Genomic DNA, 25,503 nt, shown 5'->3' on the forward strand with positions numbered 1-25,503 from the left:
AGAGCCTGCATCTCCCTGCAAACAGTTCCTCTAACAGAAGGAAGACAAAATACAGTTTACCTTTCCTCCATCCTGTATTGGTCATTTGACTTCATTTTTGTGCCTGGTCATTCAACACCTTTTACAGAGGAATACGCAGTTTTGGCCCTGTGGAATGTGTCTGAGAGAGTGTATTTGTAAAGCCCCCTTATAAAATACTCCATGCATTGCTGATGGGGTCTCTCACTGTTCATGACTTTACAAAGTAAGGTCATTTTTCCTAATGCACAGAGTCCATCCATACTTCAGCATATCAAACAATAAAGTGGTTTTGTGGGGGGAACAATATCTAACAATCTCCATATGGTCATTACACTTCAGTCTTGAACAGCAAGCTGTGAGCCAATGATACGATCATATTTTTTGCTCAATCCAACTACCCTCTTTTCTCACTAGTATGGCATAAAAAGAAGAGGATGAAAGTTGTGTTCAGGCAGAAGAGAACCATAGTACACCCCAAAAATGCTTTTGGAGGAAAAGTACAGTAAATTCACGAATACAAGCCGCACTGATTATAAGCTGCATCTCTGGGTGTTGGCAAACATTTTGGTTTTTGTCCATAGATAAGCCGCACACGAATATAAGCCGCTTTGTCGTTCGCAGCGAGGACCCGCGTGCAATTAGTAACAGAGCCGCGGGAGGGCGGGGTTTACTGGCTGAGCTAAGGCTGTGCAGGCTCGGCCCGCTAGGGGCCGCTGACGGGGCCAGGTGGCCCAGCACGGTGCTGCAGCTCGGGGCCGGCCGCCGCTGCCACTGGGCTCGGTCACCCCGGGTCGGCGCTGCCCCGTGGTGGCAGGCAGGGACGGAGCTTCCCCCGCTCCTACGGCAGCGGCGGCGGGCGGGGACGGAGCTTTCCTGCGCCCGTGGCGCCGGCGGCGGGCAGGGACGGAGTTTCCCCGCTCCTGCCGCGGCGGCGGCGGGCGGGGACAAAGCACCCCGTCGGCTCCCCGAGCCACGGCAATGGCTGCGCGGGGCTCCCGTCGGCTCCCCGAGCCGCAGCAATGGCGGCGCGGGCTTCCCCCTCCCTCCCCGAGCCGCAGCAATGGCGGCGCGGGCTTCCCTCCCCCCCCCCGGGCCGCGGTAGGGGCGGCCCGGGTCCCCCCTCTCCTCCCCGGGCTGCGGCAATGGCGGCGCCGGGCCCCCCCCGTCTCTCCCCTGGGCTGTGGCAGAGGAGGAAAGAGAGCTCTCCCGCCTCTCTCCCCGCCCCCCGTGCTGCCTGCAGGGAGCCAGGCTCCACCCGCAGTGCAACAGAGTAGCGATTTGTAACAATCGCAAAATGCCGACTTTGCAGCTGCTCGGCTCAGCACTCTGGCAGGCACTTCTGAGGTTGTATTAGCCACTCCTGATTATTAGCCGCATTTCCGGTTTAGGAGCAAAATCTTAGTCAAATTGGTGCGGCTTGTATTCGTGAAATTACTGTACTCTTTAGAGTTATCTTGCTGTTTTAGAGTAGGAGTGTTTATTATATACATATTTAGCATTATCAAATAATCTAGAATTTTTCAACATGTGTTATAAATGCAAAAATTTTAAGCTAAACAGCATTTAATTTAATGCATTTTTGGATAAACAGCTTCCAATTTATCAACATTTAAACATCTGCTTTGCGTGTAGTAACTTCCAGAAATGTCCCACAAGCTACATAAATGAGTCATCGAAAAATATGATAGCAAATCACTGTTTAAACAACTCATGTTCACACACAAAAACTTATTCTTCCAGTAGACCACAGATTTAAGAGATGATGACCCTTTGAAGGTGAACTGCTGAAACCTGTTATAACTTCTAATATTTTTCAACACATGAATACTAACATCTTTTATTTCTTTAAATCTCCTTTAATTTGTTTCTTTTCACTGTTGTAAAGGAGCTTTATATGGGACTCTTCCGGTAAATGAATTAACTGTGAGAATTTAGTCAGTGCTTTACACCACAGAAGTTATCTTGGAAATAGCCAAGGTAAAACAGTTACAAGAAAGCATTACATGAAGCAATTAAATCCCCCTCAACTCTGCCTTAAATAACAGGCTTGATGAAACTGGCTTCCGTGGTGTCAAATTAAAATGTGAAACTCCAGTAGAAGAGCTCAGAAATACCAGTTTTCATCTCCTGTAGATCCAAATCTCCTGCAGTTAATGTTCCAAAGGTAATGGAACAATTTTCTTCAACAAAACCAGGACACAGTCAATAAGAGGTCTTATCTGTTTTAAGTAGGCAACATATTCTGATGAATTACAGAGATATCCCAGTTCAGCCTTGGACTGCAAAATTGAAGGAGAATTGAGATGGGAAGAGAGATTAACTTTTACTTCTGACATTGTCACTATCCCTTTCAATCTTCCTCCTGATTTATACTTAAACTTGCATTGTCCTGAGGTTGTGACAGTGGTACTTTGAGGAAATTTCCATAAAGTCATGACACAAGAGATGTTTTCTTTGCTTTCAGCACACTCCACTAGGGATTAAAGCAACACTAACAGTGCTGAGATGATGGGTTTGGTGCCTGCAGGGTCCTCAACCTGCTCCTGAATGAGTCAGGATGGAGAGTCTCTGGTGCCACAGGGTAGAAATGAAGAAGAGCTCTCTCCTCAGTAGCTCCAAGGCTAAGAGTTGCTCTGTCTGCCACAGCTGACACCTCTGCACACAGGCTGACTGCACACACTGCCATGTGCTTTCTGTGGCCTGGCTTTCAGGCTCTTGGCACCAGCAAGTGGATTACATACACAACAGAGCAGCCTACACCTCATTTTACCATGCCTGGAAGAGAATTAATTCAGCCCTATCTCTACAATCCCAAAAATATTCTTTCTCACAGAAGCAAGCCCATGCTGTTTATGGGTGCAAACTCCAAATCCTACTCAACAAGGTAGGGGACAGCATTCTGCCATTATGTACATCACCCCTCAGGTATCCATAACAACCTTGTAACAATTCAGTCCCTGCTGAAGCAGGAAAAGAGCACCTCAACATGGATAACCCCTTGTTTAGTTTAGTATGGCTTAAATAGTGTTTGCTTTCAAAGTTTATGAAATTATTATAAAGCTAAATTAAAGCTTAGAGTATTCTGTGTTTGTAGGACTCAAACCCAATTCTTAATATTGCAGTGGTTAGAAAACACACCAATTTGCATGAATTGCTTTTGATATTTACAATTATTTTTAGAAAGTCACACTTCCTCAAGGTTAAAAAAACCCACAACCTATAAAGACAGCTTTCAAAATAATTCTTTCAATGCCATGTGACTAATACACAACATGCTGAATTTTAAGGTCATGTATTTATTTGGAAGTGCAATTATGCAAATGCTGTTTTCTTCATTGTTAATATATTCTGGGACCAGAATTAAAACTCCTGATGCAAAACTCCCTTTTAAGGAGCTGCAGAACTACCTGTGTAGTTTCTCTTTATCAATTCACAAAAAAACACCCCTGTGCATATCTGTATAGCTGAGTGAAAAACTGGTATTTTCCCAGATTTGCCCAGGGAGAAAACAGAAAACTGTACAAACTAAAAGGTTTTTGGTATCCTTCTTTATTTTCTACTCATATCATGAACTTTGTAAAATTTTCAATCTGTAAATGGATTAAAATTGACAAATTTTCTTCAAATAATTTCCTAGATGTAATAATGGTGGCCTGAAATTAAATTTCAGATACCTGCAACTTTCTCTTGGAAACAGATACATAAAAATCCGGTTTCACTGACTAGACTGTAATATGCTCTACCTTGTACTCTTATGTCATAACTACCAAGCTATAAGCCTGTAATTTTTGTGGGTGGCTGTTTTTCTTTATATTCTTCAATTTTTTCTCCACCAGTAAACCTCACGACCCACTTTTTTTTCTGGCCAAGCATGGTAACCAGCAACTAATTATTGAGCAACTTGCTCAGATAGAGGGGTAGCCTAGGGTCTGTATCAATCCCCCTATCTTCCCAGTGGCTAAGGCAATCAGCAGTTACCTTTGGCCTCTGTGAGCTCAGCATTCTCCAGCTATTCATCTTCACTTCCCTAAAGAGCTCTATAAAAGTTAACAGCACAAACAATATGCTAGAGATTAACGCAACTCATACAAATACACAGCAAGCGCCTGGCAGTGTAATGATTTTTCTCTCCCAGGGCAGGGTCTAAGGCAGAGAAGCCTTCACAGACCTTTGTGCAAATCTGGTCCTTAAAAAGACAGGAGAGATCATTGTCATCATTGCCATCGCACAAAAGCTAACAACAGTCAGGTCACCAACTACTTGTGATGCTGGAAAAATCAAGGGCAACAGTATTCGGGTTTCGACTTCTTCCCTGGGACAGACTTGCTTTTCTTAGCAGTTTCCCCTCAAGGAAGATTATTGTAAACAACTGTCCTATTTTTATGCAAATTCATGTTTTACAGGAGATAAGACAGCAATGATAAATTCTTCCCATTTCCTAACACTAGATGAGAAAAACTTCACTCCATAAAGAACTAAAATGGTAATATCAGAGTGTCATTCTTAACGGGGGTGAAATATATTCCCTTATTAACAGGAACAGAACATCATTTGTTCTTGTAACATGATCTGGCTGTCTGCAAAGAAAAATCCCAGTTAATCATTTTATTATATTTTTTCCAATGACTGAAATTTACACAAATGAAAATAACTAGGGATTCATCATGGGTTGACAATACTTTCAAATTAATAATGGATGGTGTCACATCTCCTCTAAATTACTAACTACCTTGACAGACAGCTAATAAACACTGCAGCCGGGTGCAGCAGCCTCCTACACATTACATTGTCCCCTGAGTCTAAAACGACAAAGGATGTGCAGATTAGGAACGTTTCTCATTTGCACACATTGAGCCCCAGCTCTGCCTTACCTTGTCTCCTTGTCTTTGGGCATGGTGGGTGACCCATAGCCAAAAGCCTGCTTGTCCATGGGAGAGGGCATTGCCTCGGCCATGCCCGGGAGGCCGACAGCGCTCCGTGCTTTTGCATCCACAAACACAGGTGGTCCTGGCTCCTTTTTGAAGGACTGGCGGCTGGGGGAAGACCTGTCAGGCTGGATGGTGTGGGCGGGAATGTGAGAGCCATGGTGAGGATGAATATCAATCATTCTCATGTCAGCCACCCTGTGGGGTGAGGCTGGAGGTGTTTTAGAGCCAAGAGTGGGCAAATGGCTCTCTGGGTACTTCCGTGACTTTTGTCTGTACAAGGACTGCTCCAGCATTTCAGGCTGCATGGAGGGGCTGCAGTAAGTGCTCGATGACCTGATGGCACTGCGATGGTAGGCCACAATGTGGTCGGGGACATCGAGGGGGTGTCCGGAGAGTGGTGCCGCCACACTCATCCTCCCCTCGTGAAACAAGTAGGGGTCACCGTACAGACTTTCATTTCTCATCAGGGTCAGGTTTTTGTTACTCATGTCCTCATCTGGCTTCACGTCCCGTCTCTCCAAAATGGCGCTGGGGCTGGGCGATATGGAGCGCGAGGCTGGCACGCCAGACAGCCTGTCCCTGGGGATGGTGGCATTGCCCGGCACCCCCACGGGCCGGCCCCCACCATAGGGAATCCTGGACGGAGAGGGGGGCATGGAGTGGGGCACTGGGGTGGAGGGTGGAGAGCTGGGCATCGCATGCAGAGTGTGTGTGGCAGATCCAGGGCGGGAACCACCTGGGCCATCTCGTCCCGTATAAGCAGTTTCCCTCTGCATCTGGAAAGAAAAGAAAAAACACCTCAGATATAAAATTACTGAATGAGCAAAACATGATGCGGGTTGTCTACAGAAAATTAGGAAATAAAAACAAACTCTCGAGACAAAATAATTTTACATCTGCATAAATAAAACGCTTTGGGATCTCAGTGCCTAACGAAAATAACAACTATAAATAGCAATAAAATGGGCTGTATGTTAAAGGAATATGAGAGGTTTAAAAATGCTTTTACTTATGCAAATACCATCTCACCCTCATCTGATATTCACAGCTACTGAAGCTGAAATCAGGAGTGGTGGTATCCAGGTGTTCACACAGACATAGCCAGCGACAGACTTAAACAGTTTATTGATCAGACACACAGCCTAGAGTTCACTGATTCCAAAGCAGGACAAAAATGCTGATGCTCTGGAATCACAAACATACCTGAAGTCCTTAGACAAGAAAAATAAGTATTACAACTAATTGGCCATTTTCTTCAGCGCAGGATTTAAGCTTTTGCTAATGACTTGATGTGGTCTTTATTACACAAAGCATACAAAAACCACAGCACACACACAGCATTACACACAGCATACAAAAAAGCATAGGAGAAAAACACATACATTTATTTATAACACAGTCAACTTCTACGAAAACAGTCTGACCCTATATGACATGCCATTGCAAAGATAAGAGTGATGCAGAGGGTTTGTGGAGCACACGCTCAGAAAGTCATCGATCATTTTATCACAGTTTTGTAAGCAGAAGCAGTAAGGAATGAGCAAGCAACGAAAAGAAAGGAGAAACTTCCACACCAAATGTATTAGTGTTTTGTTAAGAGACCTTGGCAAAAATCTGCAATGGATACATGTGCTTTTGAGATGTAGAATCTCACTGTGCCCAACCATGACCCCTCTAGATGGCTGAACACTGTCAATGAGAGACAGGAGGAATTCTCCCTCTAGAAAGCATCATGTGCCTGCTCTGGTGCCCTTGGGGTACAGTGCATGAACAGGGAGATGAAAAGTAAGCTGAGGACTAACTACATAAGAAAAAAATTGCAATTTCTAAAATTCATGCTGACAATTTCATCTTCCCTCTCCATCACCTACAAGGATTGTAGAAAACTGTATCACAAAGCCTGACTCCACATTCCTAAAGTTACAGAGCACAAAATAATGTACAGTGGATGTTTCTAATCTGAAATCTACACAATTTTTCTCCCCTCTCTGATAATGTGACTGGATTCATTGTAGTTACAGTGATCCATGGCAGGTGAAGCAAGAGATTACTCCTGCTCCACCACAGGTTTTTCCACTGGTAAGGGAATTGCAGTGCTGGTATATAAACAATAGCTGTTCTTATCACACAGGTTCTGCACTTGGGAATTAGAAATGACGTTCCCCAGGGCCAGAGATCAACAGTCTGGAGTATCAGGTATTAGAAAGAAGAAAGGAGATAACCTGATTGTGGCCACAGCAATAATAAATAAGTGTAACAGAACAAAGGTGTGTACTGGGATGGGTCATGAGCCAGACAAAAATTATGAAGCCAAACAGGAACATGGCATAATTTTTTCATTTGCACAGAGAATTAATCTAGTCTGGAATTTTAAATAAGATATAATTAAAAATAACTAAACAGTATTAATCATTTTATAAGAGGGAATTCAACATAACTTTCTATTGGCTTGAAGAAACACTGCAACATACTAAGCTAAATTATATGTACTGACTCTGGCTCTGGGCCAGCAGAACAAAACAACTCCTACTGACTTGAGCAGCTTTGGGATCACGTCCTCAGGAACAGGCAGATACAGACAGTTTACATCACAAGAAGAACCCACAGAACGAAAATTCTCCAAGATTTCTACTGTATAAGCTACACAATGCCCTGTTTAGTTGCTTCAGATAAAGATAGAAAAGATGGAATAATAGCTGTCAAAGAAACCATAGCCACATATGCTGGGTTGCAGTGAGAGGAAAATTCCAATGTTATTTTGCAGAGAGGAGAAAATTTCCATGGGAAGATTTGAAACTTCATATTCCTGTATATGCTCATTCACTTCTCATAAGTCAAAGTAATCTGTCAAAGAAAAATTCCTATTTTCCACCATACCATCATTTAGATGGAATACTCTAAGATGGAAAATAATTTGAATATGGGACTGAACTATTGCTCAAAATCTTGTGTTGTATGTTACATTATTAACTTTGGCTTTAAAATAGTGCTTGGGGCACAGAGCCTCAATCAAAGCTCCCTTGGGCTGGGCAGGGCACCAACACCTGGGCACTCAACCCCTTTCTGAAAAGTTCACCTGCTATTTTAAGCCAGGACTCAGGCCCTGGGTGGAGTGTACCCAAGGGGAGACTGTTGGAGCCAGAGAGTCCAGGTGGCCCAGGAAAGATTCATCAGGGCATGTAGGCTGGGCAGGGACCTGAGCTGGTCACCAAGAGCTAGGCAGCTTTACCCGGTGGATTACACTGTCTCCTACCACATGGTTGGTATTTCTTCTCTTTCCACATTTCTCTCTTCTCCAGATCTCCAGATTCTTTCCTAATGCTAAGTTTAAAAATGTGAAGGATGGTTTTTTCTTGCTTCTCATCTGTACCCGTTCGGTGTGATATTCTAGGCACACCAAAGAGGTACAGATGAGAAGCAAGAAAAGACCATCCTTCACATTTCTCTTTCACCACTCTCTCATATATATCCCACTTTCTGTGCTGTTTCTCATCTCCTCTCCTCCACCACAAAACCCACATGTTGCTCAATAAAACCCCATACTCTTCTACATAGGCTGTCTTGAGCCACATGTTCCTGGACTCTGCATGACTCAGAGACAGAGAAAGAGGATATTTGGTTTATCTGAGCCTCTAAATACTGGGTGCTGTCCCACACAATTGCTTGGAGGGCAAAAGGAAGATTTTTCAGTGCAAGCACAGGATCATGTGATTTTTGACTGCAGCCATGTAATACGTTTACCTGAGGGTGGGGTTTTCTTCAGCACGTAGCTCTTCCTTGTTCCTACTGCCTACAGACCTCACATCCTTGAAATAGAAACTTGTCTTATCAATCCTTAGCTTAAAGCATGGCAAACAGCTAGCAAGCAATTCTGTTTAAAACATTTGAGGGAAAATCACACCCTGAGAATCTGTCACATTCTGTAGTAAAAAAGATTACACCATGTTTAAACATATCCTGTGGAGATTTTTGGTCAGTCTAACAAGACTTAACTTTATAAGATACAGTTTTTGCTAATTTTTTTTTAAATGGAGTCTCCATATGTTAGAGATGTCTATAAATCTATATGTCTCTAATATTATATAAAACCAGTTATGTTCTTTATTTCAAAAGTCTGTTGGCACACTGAATAATTTGCTATATTTTGACAATGTCTATATGCACAAAGCCAGCAAACCAGCTGTCCCCCCACCCAAGTGGGTAGTGGAGCCTTGCTGTCACAGAGGACAAGCAGAGCCGGTCTCCCTGCAGCCAGGGCACCAGAGCTGTGCCTGCACACACAGGGCAGTGCCAGCCAGCACCCAGCACCAGCCCTGACTCACCAGCTCCTCGCCAGCCCTGCAGCTCAGCCTGCAGCCCGACACCAGACGTACAGCCTGACTCAAGCCCTTATCTGCTGAGATCTCAACGTGAAACTCTGGCAAAGCGAAAAATAGGCCAGAGTTTCTGACCTGGCAGCCCTTCCCACTGCTCTCCTAGGCCTCCTCTACATCAGCAGAGAACACAGCAACTGGCTTTGCCCCGAGATTTTCAGACTGCCAAGATACCTACGCAGAGCATGTTCCCAAGAGGGAGGTTATCCGTGCGCCCTCTTGGTGACACTGGGGAATTCCCAACTGACTCCATTCATTAATCACCTCTCAGCCATGTGAAGCTATTACTTTTCTTACTGTCCCTTTGACACCCTGCACTTCCCTGAGGAAAGTGCTCCTGTGTTCTACAAGCTGGCTCACCCAACAGCAAACACAGGACACCTGCAAAGAATTTTATTGAGACCTTGGAGTTTATGACGAAAAAACTAAAGAAATACTAAGTGCTGACACAATACTGATAAATTAAGCTGTTTGTAAAGGGATCTTTTATGAAAATTGCTCAACAGAAAAAAATTCTCTAAAAAGTAAGGCAATCCTTCACTTTTCTAATGAGGAAAGACTTAATTAAAGAACCCCCAATCCAACAACAATAGAATCCATTAGTTGGTTCTCTCTTCATAAAAATAAATTGACAACTTTCTTGTACTAGTTGTCCAAATCCCTCAGCTTCACCATTAGTTGCACTATATGACAACACTTCTGTCATGACTGATCTTTCATTCCAGTTGGATTTGGAGAGCAGAAAGGACAAATCCACTTCTGAAAAAAACCCAAATGCTTTTATACAGGTTTAATATTTCTAACATAATACAATTTAAAATAAGAGAAGGTGCCCTTGAAAATCACAGGATTGGTAAAGAGTTAAATGAGAATTTTAAGTATTTGAACCACAACTATCTGTCTGAAGCCAAATCAGACATCACTGAGAGGCTGTCACACTTGTCTGTTCTTGCTTTCTCACAGAATGCCTTCTAGCACCTGTAAATTTCCCCATTCTATTGGGTCGTTATGGAAAAAAAATCATGCTGCTTGCAATTGTGGGTTCCTCCAGCTGCCCAATGTCATATCTGAAAACTTCAAACACATTAGAATAACTTTTAGCTGTTTCTGGTCAGAAACTTTTCAATAATATGTATTTTCAGCAGACAACTCTAATCCAAGAGAGCAGAAACATTTTGAAAAAACATCAGTAAAGAAAAAAGTTGGAAAAAACCACCCAGCAGATTTCAGGAAACAGTGATGTTATTTCTTACCAGACATCCCTCTAGTGCTGCTCTAGAGCTTTGGCTTTCCAGATTAACAGACCTGGGTCAACCTGGTCAGAGTCTGAACTGGGGGCCCCAACTCTTCCATGTTCTCTTCAGCAGGGAGGGTGCTTGGGGTTACCAAGTAGTGACACACGCTGGGGTTTCAGTGGCCATCACTCCTTGGCAATACTTCCAGACTAGAGGTTTACTTGGGAATTTAGGCTAGGAATGGGCCCTGAGATGCCCAAAAAAGATATTTCAGACCATGAAACCTTGCCTAAATTGGAACCTGGCCTCAGGTGAATCTGGCCTCACAGTACAAGGTTCTCGGAGCTGCCAGGATTCACCATTGTTTTTCATAATGGGAACCACATGCTGGTAAAATAAAGCTGGTTTCGAATGTTCACACTTCCAATGAATGGGGAAGTCCAAGACCCAGCTAACTGTTCTTAACATTTCATACATTTACATTATTTTTTTCCTGGATAATTTTTCAGAAAAGGAGTTGCAGAGCTCCGTAAGAAATCTCAACATTTATAATTAACTTCCCAGTACTAGCATGCACCTAGGTTTCAGTTCTTTTGGTCCTTTTGTATAGTTCTAGTATATGTCCATCTGTGAAAACCTCTGTATTGTGGTGAAAAGAGAATTGAGATTAAAAACTCAGAACATCTATGAAAGAGGAACTTCCTATTTTTTGGGTCTCATTGCATATATGGTGGATATGTCAAGGGAATAACTAGGCTTTTCTTCTTCTGCTTATGCTCTTAATTCTCTGGATTTTTCTTTCTCTTGATGAACAACAAGACTATCAGTCAATATGAGATGTTTCTTAGGATGAGTCTGTGATGGTTAGTGATGGTGAAATCATCCAGTCCTCCACTTTCTATGTTCATAGATTACTTTTTATTTTGGCCAGGGTCAGCTAGCTAGAAGTTGACATGAACAAAATAGGAAATCAGAAGGTGATGCTCACTATCTCAGAAGTTGGAATTTCAAGGACACAAACATGACCCTCCAGAAAGGAGGCATTCTGAGTGAATCATAATCAGGTGTTGTCACCATACTACTCAGTATCACTGTGACATCCAGTCCCCACATCTTTCTCCCAGTTGTGCAAGTGTGCACAGAGGTTACGGCGAAAGCACTATTTGATCCCCCAAAGCAGAATTTAGGATACCATATTCTGGTTACCAATACATTGACTTGATGCTCAGACACACCATCATTTCCCTTGCCATGCCACGGAGCATCAAACACATTCTTAACATTATTGTCCCTTATTTTATACATATATGTTTAATCCACACTTGTGTATGAATCCAGTCCCTACAGCAATCCAAATGTTTTACCTCAAGCTATTGTACATGTCTCAGTATGTCCTTTTATATCCCTGACTACATAAAAGCTTAATTCATACCATATCCTAAAGCTCCCACGAGGAAAACAAAGAATACCTAGTTCACTTTTTACTGAATGTAAAACAGACCCATAAAATTCTAAGCTAACCACAAAACAAATGTAATGGTAATATCAAAAATAATGTTTGATTCCTTCACCTTGCCTGAAAGTCCACGTGCATGCTAAAGATGAACTACGCAAACAAGCAGAGTGGAGGATTTGCAGACTAAATCCCACACAGTCTGCTCTTTTGGGCACAATTTCTTCAGCTATCCGGATGCTACCCTATTTGTTTTCACAATTTAAAACACTAACACTCTTACAACACTTTTAGACAACATTGCTGCCTACAGACCAATAAAACAATCTTTGATAAGATCTTTGCTTTGAAATAATTAAAGTCACTTACTGTTTCTTCAGGAAATCACTTGAATGGCTACAGCAGTGAGATGAACATTTGGTTCCACTTCTAATAAAGCACTTTTTGTCCTCGGACTTGAATCGCGATCCTTGGTCTATGGTATAATATTTTGTATATCCATGTCTTTTGCAAAAAGGTTTTGAAACAGGAAAAATGTTCCTTGTTCCCTCTGCTCACAACAGGCCATCTTGCTTTAACCGGTCATCTAAGTAACGCTGTTTCAATAGACTGAAGTACTTTTCCACATGACAAGCCTGCAATTTCTCCTCCCCTTCGAAATTAGTCACTAAATAACCTCCTTGGCATGTCAGTCAGTCACAAACTGTGCAACACTATGTGATTCAATCACTCAATCATTTTTTAATGTGTGCCTATAAGATGCACAGAAAGAGACTAACAGTATGGAGTGAACCACAAAAGAGACTCACAGAGGGGAAAGCCATAAATAAAATAGTGAGTAACCTCTGTTTCAGTACACAGTGCACTTCAAAGGCAGTGCTATGAGACCTATACATATTCATTCCCAACAGGTGAAGATCTCCAACTATTTAGCAAATCCAGTAGACAGAATTCTAGAAAAAAAAAATCCAGCAGTTATAAACCTTAGAAGCTTTTCACCTCCTCAGGTTGGTAGTGCCACTGGAGAAGGAAGCACTGGCTCCTCCTGTGGAGGAGCTGTCTACTCATTAACCAGGTACCTGAGCCACCAGGATAGCCTGACCTTCAAGGTCCCCATAAATCAATCCCATAATTATCTCTGCAGTACACCACACAAGCCATTGTGATTGGTTGTTGGGTTAGATTTGTTTTGTTGTGTTTTCTTTTTTTTTTTGAAAGAGGAAACAATAGAGAAGGTAAATACATATTCAAAAATTAGAATAGAAAGGATGCTCCACTCCCTTCTATCCCTTCACATGAAAAGACCATAGAATATGGAAATTGGCTCCTTAAAAAATACAGCATTTACAGCCTAAAAGAGATGACACTTAAATATCGTAGGGAAAATGTCATGACACAAACCCTTCCCAGCCCTGCAGTTATCTTCTGTTTTGGGGGGTTGGTTCTTTTGCTCTTGGTTTGGATTTTTGTCTGATTTCACTTTTGTGCAAGTAAAAAATTGCCTCAATCATCATAAATGGCATTCAAAGGAATAAAAATACAATTTGAGTATATGATCATGAGCTAATCTTGCTGTACAGAGTCAGTCCTAACAGGGACATTACAGGAGCAGCATTTCTGTTTCACAGTACTGCTCTCAGTCTCAGCCACTGGTGAAGGAGGCCTCATTCATATCTGCTATGAAATGGCAATTTGACACTAAGCATATAAGTAAAGGAGAAAGATCAGAGCAGATCTAGTAGCCAAAGCTAAAAATCCAGGTGTTCCACCCCTTACTACCCCCAGCCCAGCATGAGAGAAGTCTTCCAGCTTTCTAGATAGTGCTTTGAATTCTTATTTCTAATGTATGCCATAAATTTGTATGCCATTATTGATCTTGACTAGAACTTTACAAAATTTATATGTAAGTAATATAAACAGTGTTTTCAGAAATGTAAAAAAAGATCATTTTGCCTTAAACGCTGACTTTTCAGTTTCCGTGTAAAGTATTTTAAAACATTATTTTTATTAAATATTTGCACTAGCACTATAATGAAGTAGTATAATGGGACAAAAAAATGTTAAACTTATTTATTTTTATTTCAAATTTAATCAGTCAAGGTTTGTTTCTTGCAGTGTAGGGGTAAAGCAGTATTTACCATTCAAGCATCTGGTTTATATTTGGCAGGTTTAACTAACCAGTCAAGCATCCCCTTTTAATGAATGGATGTATATACATGACCTAGTTAAAAAGCTGCTTAGGTTGGTGCACCAACCTGACTCAGAAACATCAGGAGTAAAAAAACCAAGCAAATTATCCTAGAACACTTTATTGCCACATGTGCTTTTCAGCAGTTGCAGAGAATATTCTTCTATTCATGTTCCTCCTCAAAGGCTAACAAACATGAAGTGAGAAATTATTATGATAACATGAAGGATAAAAAAGATGACTGTATTTTGCTACATTTCTCTGCAATGAATTGCAAGCTGGTAGGCTGCATATTTTCAGTAATTGTACTCTAGCATGACAAAGTATATCCCAGAACATCAGACAGGGATATATCTAGTTCTCTATACATATGACATTATATTCATGTAAGTCTGATGCACACAAAAAGCTCTCCATTAGATGAATTAATCTGTTTTTAATTTTAGAATATATCAGGCACAACGTCATAAATATTGCACAGTTATATCATTACCAAGGCTGTAATTTAATTTGTAGGTTCCAACAATGCATACAAACAGTTCAAGCATCACTTTCCATTTCAATTACTTTATCAGAGCCCTCAAGCATTATCTAGCTTGCCATGTATTATCCCATGTACAATTACTTGCCATATATTTGTTTATGAAGTACTGTACAGAGCAAGAACTCCAGTTCAAGCCCCTGTGTAAACCAAGGGCATGCCCCTAAGAGCCACAACACCCTATGCTTCACTGAGACCAAATCTGGAAGTTTAGGTTCATTTAATCCAATGTCAACATGTAATCTATATCAATGAGAGGCTCAAGTCACCACAGCCCTGTAATGCCAGTCACCTTCCTTTCTTCTACATCATTAACAATGTTAGTCTGTTGAACCTTTCCATCAATTTGCTCATCACATACATTTATTTTCTGTTTGTTTCCCTCATTTTGAAGCAGAAAAAACATTAGAGACTAAACATGAGTAGAACAAACAATTATAAAGCCAGAGAATATTTTGAAGTCTGCTGTGGGGTATACATGTGGCCCAGACATAACTTACGGCTTGACTACTGATCAAAGTTCTTTCTGCTCCTGATAATGGCTCTTTCAGTTCCTATTCCTTTAATACTACTTTAATGGATGGAAATAATTAAGTAGTTAATGCCTTATAGTGCTGTAAACAACTATTTCCTTGACAGAAAACAGGAAAGCACTTATGGTAATTGCTGGTCACTAACTCAAGACTTGGTTTTGTTCTCTGCACTCCAGAACAAAGTTTGTGATGGAGTCAATGGCGTTTTGCATAAATTTAAAAAGTTAGTTCAGCCCAGCAAAATCCAAATGGAAAGTTCCCTGATGACAGCTTTTAGAGCTGAATTACAAAGAAAGCATATTTTCTCCTGTATTTGGGGGTTTGGGGTTAGGATTTTGGGTGTGGATTTGGGTTTTGAGATTTGGAGGTTTTTCTTCCAAGGAAGGTCTCATGCCACCTCACCACTCCTACTGCCCACCCAGCTTCTAATTTTGATCCAAGAAACCAACAGTTTGAGATGACAAAGACCAGTCCAAAGACTAGAGTTGTCTGCAGAATCTCCTAACTCTGCTAGCTCTACACACAAGACTCATGAAGGCAGCTGCAGAACTGCCATCAGCATCCTTCCTCTCTCTGCTTAGGGTGGCACCACGACAAGGACAATTTCTTCTATGCAGGGAGAGTGATGCCCAACTTTGCCTCCAAACGCTCAGCAGAGAAAAAAAAATGTTCTTACCTCATCCTGATCCTAGTCTCAGCTGCTTTCCCATGGCAAAAACAAGGGAGCAGAACACAGCCCCCAAGTTGCTGTCTGTCACAGAGTCACCCAGGTGACACACACCAACATCCAGCCAGGCTGTGCTGCTGCCACTGCACTCCACTCTGCTCTCCATGACCCAAAAAGCTCTTTCAAATTTGCCTTGACTATTTCACATCAGCTCTACACTGCCCATGTTTATACTTACAAGGATGTGTGTGGTGTTTCCTTGAAGACTGAAAATCCTACAGAAGCTCTTTGAATTTGAGAGGCCAAGCTAAACAAACAGGGAGGGAACAGAACAGTTCTGGCTGCCTAACACATACTGGATTTGAGATTATATGCAGACCCCACTATCTTCTCCTAAACATGCATATTGTTTGTACTCCCTCTGTTTACTGATTCCAAAGGCATGCAGTGAAACAGATATGTCTTGGAGTAAACACAAGAACCATAAAATTCTCTTATAATTATTCCAAACTCCCTAGTTCTTACAACATAAATGCAAACAAACAAACAAACAGCCCTCTCACACCACAGAGCACATTACTACTGGCTAGAATGCACCACTATAAAGGGACAGGCAGCTCCACAGCTTCACTGCTGGCAAAGCAGCACTCTCACTAGAACAGCTGAAGCTTGCAGAGTGGACCAACCTGTGCACAAAGCCTTTGAACCAGCCCACAGATGAGCATCTGAGCTCCCAAGAGAACACTGTTGTCTTGTAACCTGTGCATTAACATTATGTTTACAGTAATTTCACGAATACAAGCCGCACCAATTTGACAAAAATTTTGGTGGAAACCCGGAAGTGCGGCTAATATTCCGGGGCGGCTAATCTATTAACAAAATTCTAAAAGCTGCCAACACGGAAGTGAGAGCCCGCGGCAGCCCCAAGCCAAGCTGGAGCCCGGCCGGCCCCGGCAGAGGTGGGAAAGCCTGGCAGAGGCGGGGCCAGCAGTGTCGGGGGCGGGCGGCAGAGCCTGAGCCAGCAGGGCGGGGGAGCCCGGGAGAACTGGGGCTAGCAGCGCAGGGGAGCATGGCAGAAGCAGGAAGGCCGGCGGGTGGGGCTGCCTGGCAGCGGGGGAAGCCCAGCATAATCGGGGCCAGCAGCGTGGGGGAGCCCGGCGGTGCGGGGGCCTGCAGTGCCGGCCAGGGCGAGGAAACGCGGCGGCGGTGCAGACGGGAGGGGGCGGCCGGCGAGCCTGGTGGCGGCAGCGGCAGCCCTGCCGGCGGGGCGAGCGAAAGCGGCGCTCGCGAAAGCGCCGCCGCTCGCGAAAGCGCCGCCGCGAGCCGCGAACCGCGAGCCGCGAAAGCGCCGCCGCAAGCCGCGAACCGCGAGCCGCGAAAGCGCCGCCGCGAGCCGCGAACCGCGAGCCGCGAAAGCGCCGCCGCGAGCCGCGAACCGCGAGCCGCGAGCCGCGAGCCGCGAAAGCGCCGCGGGGCGGGCGCGGCGCGGGGCGGGCGCGGCGCTCGCGAGGCGCGGCGCGGGGCGAGCGAAAGCGGCAGCAGGGCGGACGGCGAGCCCGGCGGCGGCAGCCCTGCCAGCCGGGCGAGCGAACGCGGCAGCGGGGCGGTGCTGACGGGAGAGGGGGGCCAGCGAGCCCGGCGGCGGCGGCAGCACCACCCGGCCAGCCCCGCCGAGCCGTGGCGCTGAGCTGGGCCACCCGGCCCCGTCGGCAACCATGAGCGGGCCGAGCCTGCCTGGCCCCGCCCCGAGCCAGTAAAGCCCGCTATGCCGCGATCCTGTTACTAATTGGCCAATTTGTGAAAGCTGCGCACGGATTCTCGCGACGAACGAAAGTGCGGCTAATATTCGGGGTGCGGCTTATCTATTGACAAAGACAGCAACATTGTCGAGGCACCGGGGGTGCGGCTTATAATCCGTGCGGCTTGTATTCGTGAAACTACTGTACACACATACATGTATGTTTTGCATACAAGCAGTACATTTTTGGCCTATCCTTGGTGATGGCAGATCAGTATAATCTGAAATCTTTGATTTTTAGGGATTAAAAAAGTTAAAGGCAAACAAATAAAAGTGGGAAGTCCTCTGCTGGAAACTCTATAAGCCTCTCATTTTTATTTTAAAAGTTTACTAGAGCAAATATAGCCAACTCTCACTGGAGTTGCATGAAGAAGGTTCTGCAAAACTGAACTATTACGTCAGGTCTGCAGTCTGTCTCTCTACCCTGTAATTGAAACCTCATGCTTCCCCCTTGTTTCTGTCCTGATTTAAGCAAGGACATTTTCCTAGCAATAGGAAAGTATCACAGCATGTATCACAGACACATATGCATTAAACACCTCTCAAAAAGTCAAGAAGAAATATTAATTGCTCTGGATTGAGAATTTGTCTCACTGAATGTTTCATTAAAAGAAAGGCAGTCAGACATCCTCCAGAGTCAGCTCATTCCCCTAGAGCTGGGTGGGACAAGCTGCCCTTTTGCATTCCCAACCTCTTACCACTGACTGCAGTGGGTGGCAATTTCTACACTGATTTTATAAGGATTAAATTTTTTAAAGAAATTCTTTATAGTGAGCCTGCCCATATGCCTTTTCATTTAGCTCACTTTCTGTTCTTTTTCTCATCCTACCTTTTTTCTTTTTTTTTCTTTTCCTTCTTATAAGAAAGTTGAGATCCTGTAACTACAAAGGACAATGATGGCTTCATTCCATCTGCTCCTTGCTGGTCCATGCAGTGGACATTGCTGTGATCTGCCTTGGAGAATCCAGCTTGATCTGTGGCTTCTGTACTAAGCATCTCTCTCCTGAACCTGGCAGTAAGCATTATTTTTCAGCAGAGTAATATGGAACCACATTCATTTTCCTCTTCCTCTGTCCTACCATTAGCACACTTATTTATGCCTAAACTTTCAATATTTTTAAAGGCAGAGAACTGAGTTTGTGGCATGAAATGTTCCCTTCTTAGTTCATAGGTAACACAGAAATAGTAAAAAGAAGCAAGTAATATGCTGTAGATATTTTACTAACATTTAACTCATTACTTGGTTTGATGATCTTAACGATCTTTTCCAACCTAAATGACACTGTGATTCCCTGAAACAGGGAAGAAAGACAGGAGGTAAAGAAGTATTATGTGGAAAGGTAATAGGGAATTCTTTGTGTGGAGCTACAGAAGAAAGGAAACAAGACAAAACCAAAAGGGAATGAGACAGTGTGAAGGATAAATTAAAAAAAATAGGATAAATAAAAACAAATAGGAGTTTGTAAAAGACGAAAGAGAGTAACATTGGAGATAGACTGCTGAAAAATTAATAGAGAAACAAGAAAGGGATAATAAAAAAGGAAAAATAAAATAAGAGACTTAAGCTGGGCAGAGCAGAATTGATGAGAAAAAGAGGATTTAAAGAGACTGTAGTGTGTGAAGGAAAAGTCAACAAAAATTCAATGAAAGAAAGAACAAAACAGAATAAATAGAAAAACAAACTACTGCAAATTTTCTTTAATGCTAGAAGATTTGGCATTAGTTCTTGTTATTACAATGCTGTAGCCTAGTATAGTAGGCATGATAGGGGAGGGAGAGAGCAAGAAAGGAAGGAGAAGAGTGACAAGAAAGAAGAACATCCAATATAAAGTTAATTCATTTTGTTGAGTATTCTGAGGCTTCTTGGATTTTTTGGCAGATGTGGTCAGAATATGAGGGTGGTTTTTAGGAAAGAAGTGAGCAAGTAAATGCCAGCTGGAGTGACCCACAAATGCTTGAGGACATGGCAAGAAGATAAGACCATCACTTGCCTTTGCAATCCACTCTCGTATTCAAAACAAAGTTATTTGAGATGCACTTTAAAGCTATAAATGGCTTTTGAAACCCAGCACTTAGTTCAGCCATTACCACTGAAGATACAGTTATAGCTCCACACAGCTTCATCTCCCTCAAACAGTGCAAGAAATAACAGCTCTCTACAAGTGAGGCGTCAATGCAGCATCTCTGGGACACCCATGGGACTGGTGCTGAGAGATATTGCTCAGGTGGCTGCTGCCCTCTGCACATCTGGTTGTTAGTGGGGCACAACAGAAGTTCTGGTTTGATGAAACCACCACCACACTCTGACAAGTGATGAGACATGTCATGTGTGTGTACATGCACATATGCACACAGCCCTTACTACTCAGAAAACTTTTCCCCTTATCAATTCCATGGTGTTATCAATCCCCGGACCACACGGGTTTATGACCCCAAGAACACCTGCACATCAAGAGTTCTTTGTCCATCATAATGTTCAATGGTCCTTCCCATTCCTAAACTGAGGTCACCTTTTGTTCAGGTGTAAAAGAAGAAGCAAACAAAAAAATAATAGAAAGCAGTATCACACTTCTTCCCATAAAATGGTGAGCTTACAATGTGCCTTGAGGAATGGATTCTGTATTTGGACTAGCCTGGTTGTACCTGTACTGAACCTGCTGTCACAGATTAAGTGTCCATGAGAAAACCTTGACAACACACTGGCTGAACCCTGCTTGGAAGGGAATGGAGCATAAGCCACTTGGAGCCTGACCCAGAGCCATCCCATGAGAGCTTCCAGTCTAGCCACACTTTAGCTTACGCAAAGGGAGTAAAAAGATGGATGAGATGCAGCATATTTTGCATTGGCCTGTCTGAAATCACAGTGCCTCTGAGTGGAAGCTTATTTCCCCAGCAGCACTTCATCATTTGAGCTATCTCCCTGCTACCAGTCTGCATTGCTTTACTCCTGACTGGCAAGACAAACTCCCAGATCAGCTAACAGGCACTCATTTCTGCCTATATATGCATTTAATTTCCTATGAACAAATGAAATGTGAGAGTTAAAAAAAAATGTTTAGATTATCCAATTAAGCAGAGAGAAGTTAATAAATTTCTCATGCTTTATTTTCCTTCGTGTACTATGCAGACAGAATGGTAAATGCACTAAGAAATCTCTTGGCATTACAGCCAAGATTTTTCAGGGTGTTATCACAAATGACAAAAATATAAACACACTAAAACATAACACATTTCAATCCTAAAAAGGTTGGATTTACATAATTACATCATTGGTTTGCCAATATCCACATTTATCTCATCAGTATAGCATGGCCCACCCATCCCATAAGCTATTCAGATTGTTTGGACTGAATGTATAAAAGCTGTTACTGATCTATTTTTCTAAAGTTAACATTATGACAACCCTCATAACTAGTGCTGCATTCAAACCAATTGTTGCCTTTGCTTTCAAATCAACTACTTCTTTCTTCTGATTTTCCACTGATGCTTTTTATGGTAGAATTTTCTGAGAACAAACAGAGTCATTTAATTCATGAAAATGCAGAAAGCATTTCCTCCTCCCTCCCCTTTCTCTTTGAAGTGATGAAGGACACCATGTACATAACATAGACAACCACCATCAATGCAGAGAGCCAAACCCTTCAGACCAATCTTAATTTCAGCATTTCCTTAGGGCACCACAGAACCGATGGGGTCATCTCTTTTTTTCTCCAAAAAAGGAATAGTTTCAAAGATGTACAGTTCTGGTACAGATCAGCATTTCTATTTGGTTTAAATATGCTGTATATCAGATTTCTGCTATTTAAAAGAAAAATACTTTTAGTAACTGCACTCATAAATCAGAATAAATGCATGGCTTTCTGACTCCCTGTACTAACTCAGCTCTTATTTTTGTTCCATATTTGTATCTCTTCTTATTGCACGCAAGACAACTAAAACTGAAAAAGTTGATACAGTTAAATGAACATAAAGAAAGTGTAACCCTTGGCCTCACATTACCAAACAACTGAGTCAAAATAAATTTCTATTACATACATGCAAACTGGGTTAGAATGTAAATAATATAGAAATATTATAAAACAGAGCTGATAGTCAAAAGACATAAGCAGCATGTTTACACCTGTTCCTTCCCATATAAGGACATAGAAAATCAGAAAAAGTAAGTTGTGCTGAGTTTTGGAGTCAGCACTATTGGCAGGAGAAATGGTCATGAAAAATTTTTCATTCAATTAGATTTTGCCATGCAAGTGTCCAAGTCACACCACAGCTCGTAGCCATAAGGATTTGGAGTTGTATGCCTTTTGAAATTACAGAAGTGCTATCAGTGCATCAATTAAGAGTCTTTTTCACAAACTTCTTCCTACACTGCTTCGATCCTACTTTTCCTTTTACTTCCCTCTATACCAAAAATATCCAAATTGGTCATCATGGCTACAGTAAACAATCTAGTTTACCAAAGGTCAAGCTATCTATAGTAAATATTAAGTGATACAGAGACTAGCTCTTTACCCAACACACCCGTTCAGTCTTTTCACTTAGTCACACGGGGTTCAAATTTGCAATGATGTAAGAAAGACATATATTCAGACAAAAAATAATTTCAGCATCACATCATTTCTCATGGAGTCCTATTGCGTGCTGATATATGCAACTGCCTTGCTTCTGCCAGCTGAGGCTTTTTTTAACCCCAGATCTTAACCTGTATCCAAGGAAAGATATTTTTACTGCTCATATTTTCAGAAGACTGATTAGTTTTCCAGAGCTCTTATTAGAAAAAGTACAATCCGACATGGAGAAGAATCAAGATCCTCAGATGTATAACTGTGTTCTTTTAAACACCAGGCAGTGGTTTACTCCTCTTTGTTGAAAGGAAGATAGGGACAGAATTAATTCTCTTTAGTATTCATGAGGCTAATGACTAATGATATATTGAAGTGAAGAGTCAGTGGAAAGCAGAGATTCTGGGACACAAGCATGAACTAACATATCTTGGATTTGTGAAAAACTTCCTGAAAAATCTAAGGTCCTGCATGGCAAGAAGAATAGCTTTTTTGAAGAAGAAGAAATATGGTTGCTAACTTCACTTGTTTCTGGTAGCAGAATGCCTACCTTAAAAAAGTGATTTTTAACCCCTGGTCGAGTAACAGTTCATTTGGAAACCTACCTGGAAGTCATAAAACTTGACTGGACTTTGACTTGTGTGACTCCTGCAATTCAGATAAGCTACCTGGTTTACAAAGGAGGGAAAGAAGGACCTCCTCTCCTCTTGAGGGAGGTCACAGCCATCAGCATTTTTATCATCTATCAATGTGTTCAGGGAGCTCTGGCAATATCTGGGTCTATCAACTATTAGGAATTTCAAGTAAGCAATCAAATTAGTGCAAACTGTTCTACTAAAAGCAAGGAAAGCAGGGGGAAAAAAAGAGCAAAACTTCTAAAGAATTGGCACAAGGAAGTATTATGTAAAAAGAGGTGGAGTAAGAACAAAACCAGAAACCAGTAGATAATAAAAAATGGACTCAAATCCAATCCGTATGTTTTTATTCAGGGCAAGCTCTCACTGAAAGCAGTAAAATCTTTGCCTGAGAACCTCAGATGTATGAGTAATAAAATTTCTAGTTTTAATGAAGGGCTGGAAAGACCTTCACCCAAAAGAGATCTGTGGGTAACTTCATCAGCTGCAGGGTAAGCTCTCAGCAAACCTCAACATGAAAGGCAGACCAGCATGACTACAGGCCTGTTAGTGGGAAATAAAGAACCCTCCCCCATAAAAATTCCACTCCCTGGAAGTTTCCAGGTAACTGGCTTGTGATATCTACCATATGACACTCCTCTCAGACTAACTGGGAGATTATTGCAGGGGTGTGGCAAGCTCATATTCCTTCTGTGGTTTTCTATCAAGAATGTGACACTTTATTCCAACAGCAGTTCCACATAAACTTAAAATCCACCCTCATTATTTGAAAATTAAAGAGACCCTAAAAAGTATATTTTAAAATGTTAGTGTAGTAATAGTATCTACAAGGTTATATTCCTTATGCATACATATTATCCCTATACATATATATATATAATACTATTCCTAATGTTTGTGAAATAAATAAAATACACCAAAGCAAAAAGGCATCATATTAAAAAAGCCACAGTGCAGTATCCATCCAGCTGTTACACAGGATCAGTATCTTTAAACAAAACAGCTTTGGGCTAGAAAACATTTGAGATTAATATACTGTTTTATGTGTAGCTAAAACAAAAATAGTATTTTTTTCCTTATAATTATAACCTTTTCTCACTAATTTAGGCTTTGCACAGCAGTAGGTGTAGTATATCAAAGGACACATGAATGAAAGAGAACAGGTACCTTTACAGTCTCTCATCACAGACTGATTTGATGCAGGTACTTCTCAGTATCTGCAGGTCTGTAGTTGCATAAATAATTGGTAACTACTGAAAACCCACTCAAAGCAAAAGAAGTAAATAAAATCCATATTACCAAAAGAAAATCCAGAACATCAGAGGCTAATTTTATAAATTCTAAATTTTCGATTTCAGCAAGATTTGTAGCAGAAAGTCAGAAAATAACTGTTCATGTTCAATATGAAAGTTTGAAAACAGACATAAAATGTAAGAGCTGAGGTTGGTGATTTAAAGAACAATTAAACATTTATTTTCTCACACAGCTGAAGGAAGAAGAAACAGTTCTAATTGAAATTCCTAGTTTATCTGAAAAAGTATTTTAGTTTGGAAAATTAAAAAAAAACAAAAAGAAAAAAGGAATTATATATCCTTAATTATAAGCATCATCTTACCTTACATCTCTTGGTGAGTTCTGTTTCTAGATGACTTTGGCAGGTATTTTAATTCAGAATTAGTATCAGCAATACGTGCCATTACATCTGCTCTTTAAAATAAACTGCTTTTTCTCTTTCCGTCAGACAAAGTATGTGGCCTAAAAGAGCTGCAGCGTCTCTGCTCAGGAGATTTCATGGACACTCAGAGGCTTTCTTTCCACTGTATGAAAGTTAAATCTGAGTAAGGAAGGCATTTTTCCTGTCCCGGAAATCAGCATAACCAAAACCAATGCTGAGCTAATGAGAAATGTTTCTTCCATGTGTTCTGTTTGGCAGACACCGCAAGTCATATCAAGGAAACACGTGATGTTTATAAATACAATATGGCTTATGTTGTCATAACCTCTCAATGACAAAAAGAGCATTAGAAAAAGCAGACAGCAAAACAGCAGGAGAGATGAGATTTGTATCATTTGGAAGGTCTCTATCAGATAATAGAGGTATTAGCAATTGCCCTTTCCTTTTGTTTTTTTTTCCCTTTCTTCCCAAAACGAAACAAAGTTTTATAGTAATAGGATCAGTAAGGAAAACACATGGCAACTTATATAAGTGCTGTCCTATAGGCAACCTAGTACTAAAATGCATTCACCCAATTTATTGCTTGAATTATTTTCCAATAAATACTTTTGTTCCAAGTACCTCTATGTAATGCAAAGAGCTCTTATTTTTTTTTAGCTGTAGTATGCAATATAAAGATATAACTGGCAGCATTTGCAACTTTTATGTTTATTGATGTTAAGATCATAAGGTATCCAATTAGAAGAAGTTAAAGATGCTGGATGAATGTTTACAGGTATCTTAAGAACACAGAAAAACGACTCTGCTTTTATTATTTCTCTATATTTTCTGCAAAGCATTACTGAATTTCAGCCTCCTTGGAAGCCTTAAATTCTTGGCAGCTGTTTGAGGGTTTCT

At 41.7% G+C, this 25,503-nt stretch overlaps 1 protein-coding gene across 2 annotated transcripts in view; it reads right to left on the bottom strand.

Moving 5' to 3' along the window:
* KIAA1217 (KIAA1217 ortholog) overlaps positions 1 to 25,503 on the bottom strand; it is a 234,233-nt gene that overhangs the window by 46,012 nt on the left and 162,718 nt on the right. For both annotated transcript variants that reach the window (XM_042779128.1, XM_033054271.2), the window contains exon 6: positions 4,893 to 5,725. In XM_042779128.1, the coding sequence (XP_042635062.1) occupies positions 4,893 to 5,725 (833 nt within the window). The remainder of the gene's footprint in view (positions 1 to 4,892; positions 5,726 to 25,503) is intronic.

Source organism: Catharus ustulatus, chromosome 1 (genome assembly GCF_009819885.2).
Source record: "Catharus ustulatus isolate bCatUst1 chromosome 1, bCatUst1.pri.v2, whole genome shotgun sequence".
NCBI classification, from domain to species: domain Eukaryota; kingdom Metazoa; phylum Chordata; class Aves; order Passeriformes; family Turdidae; genus Catharus; species Catharus ustulatus.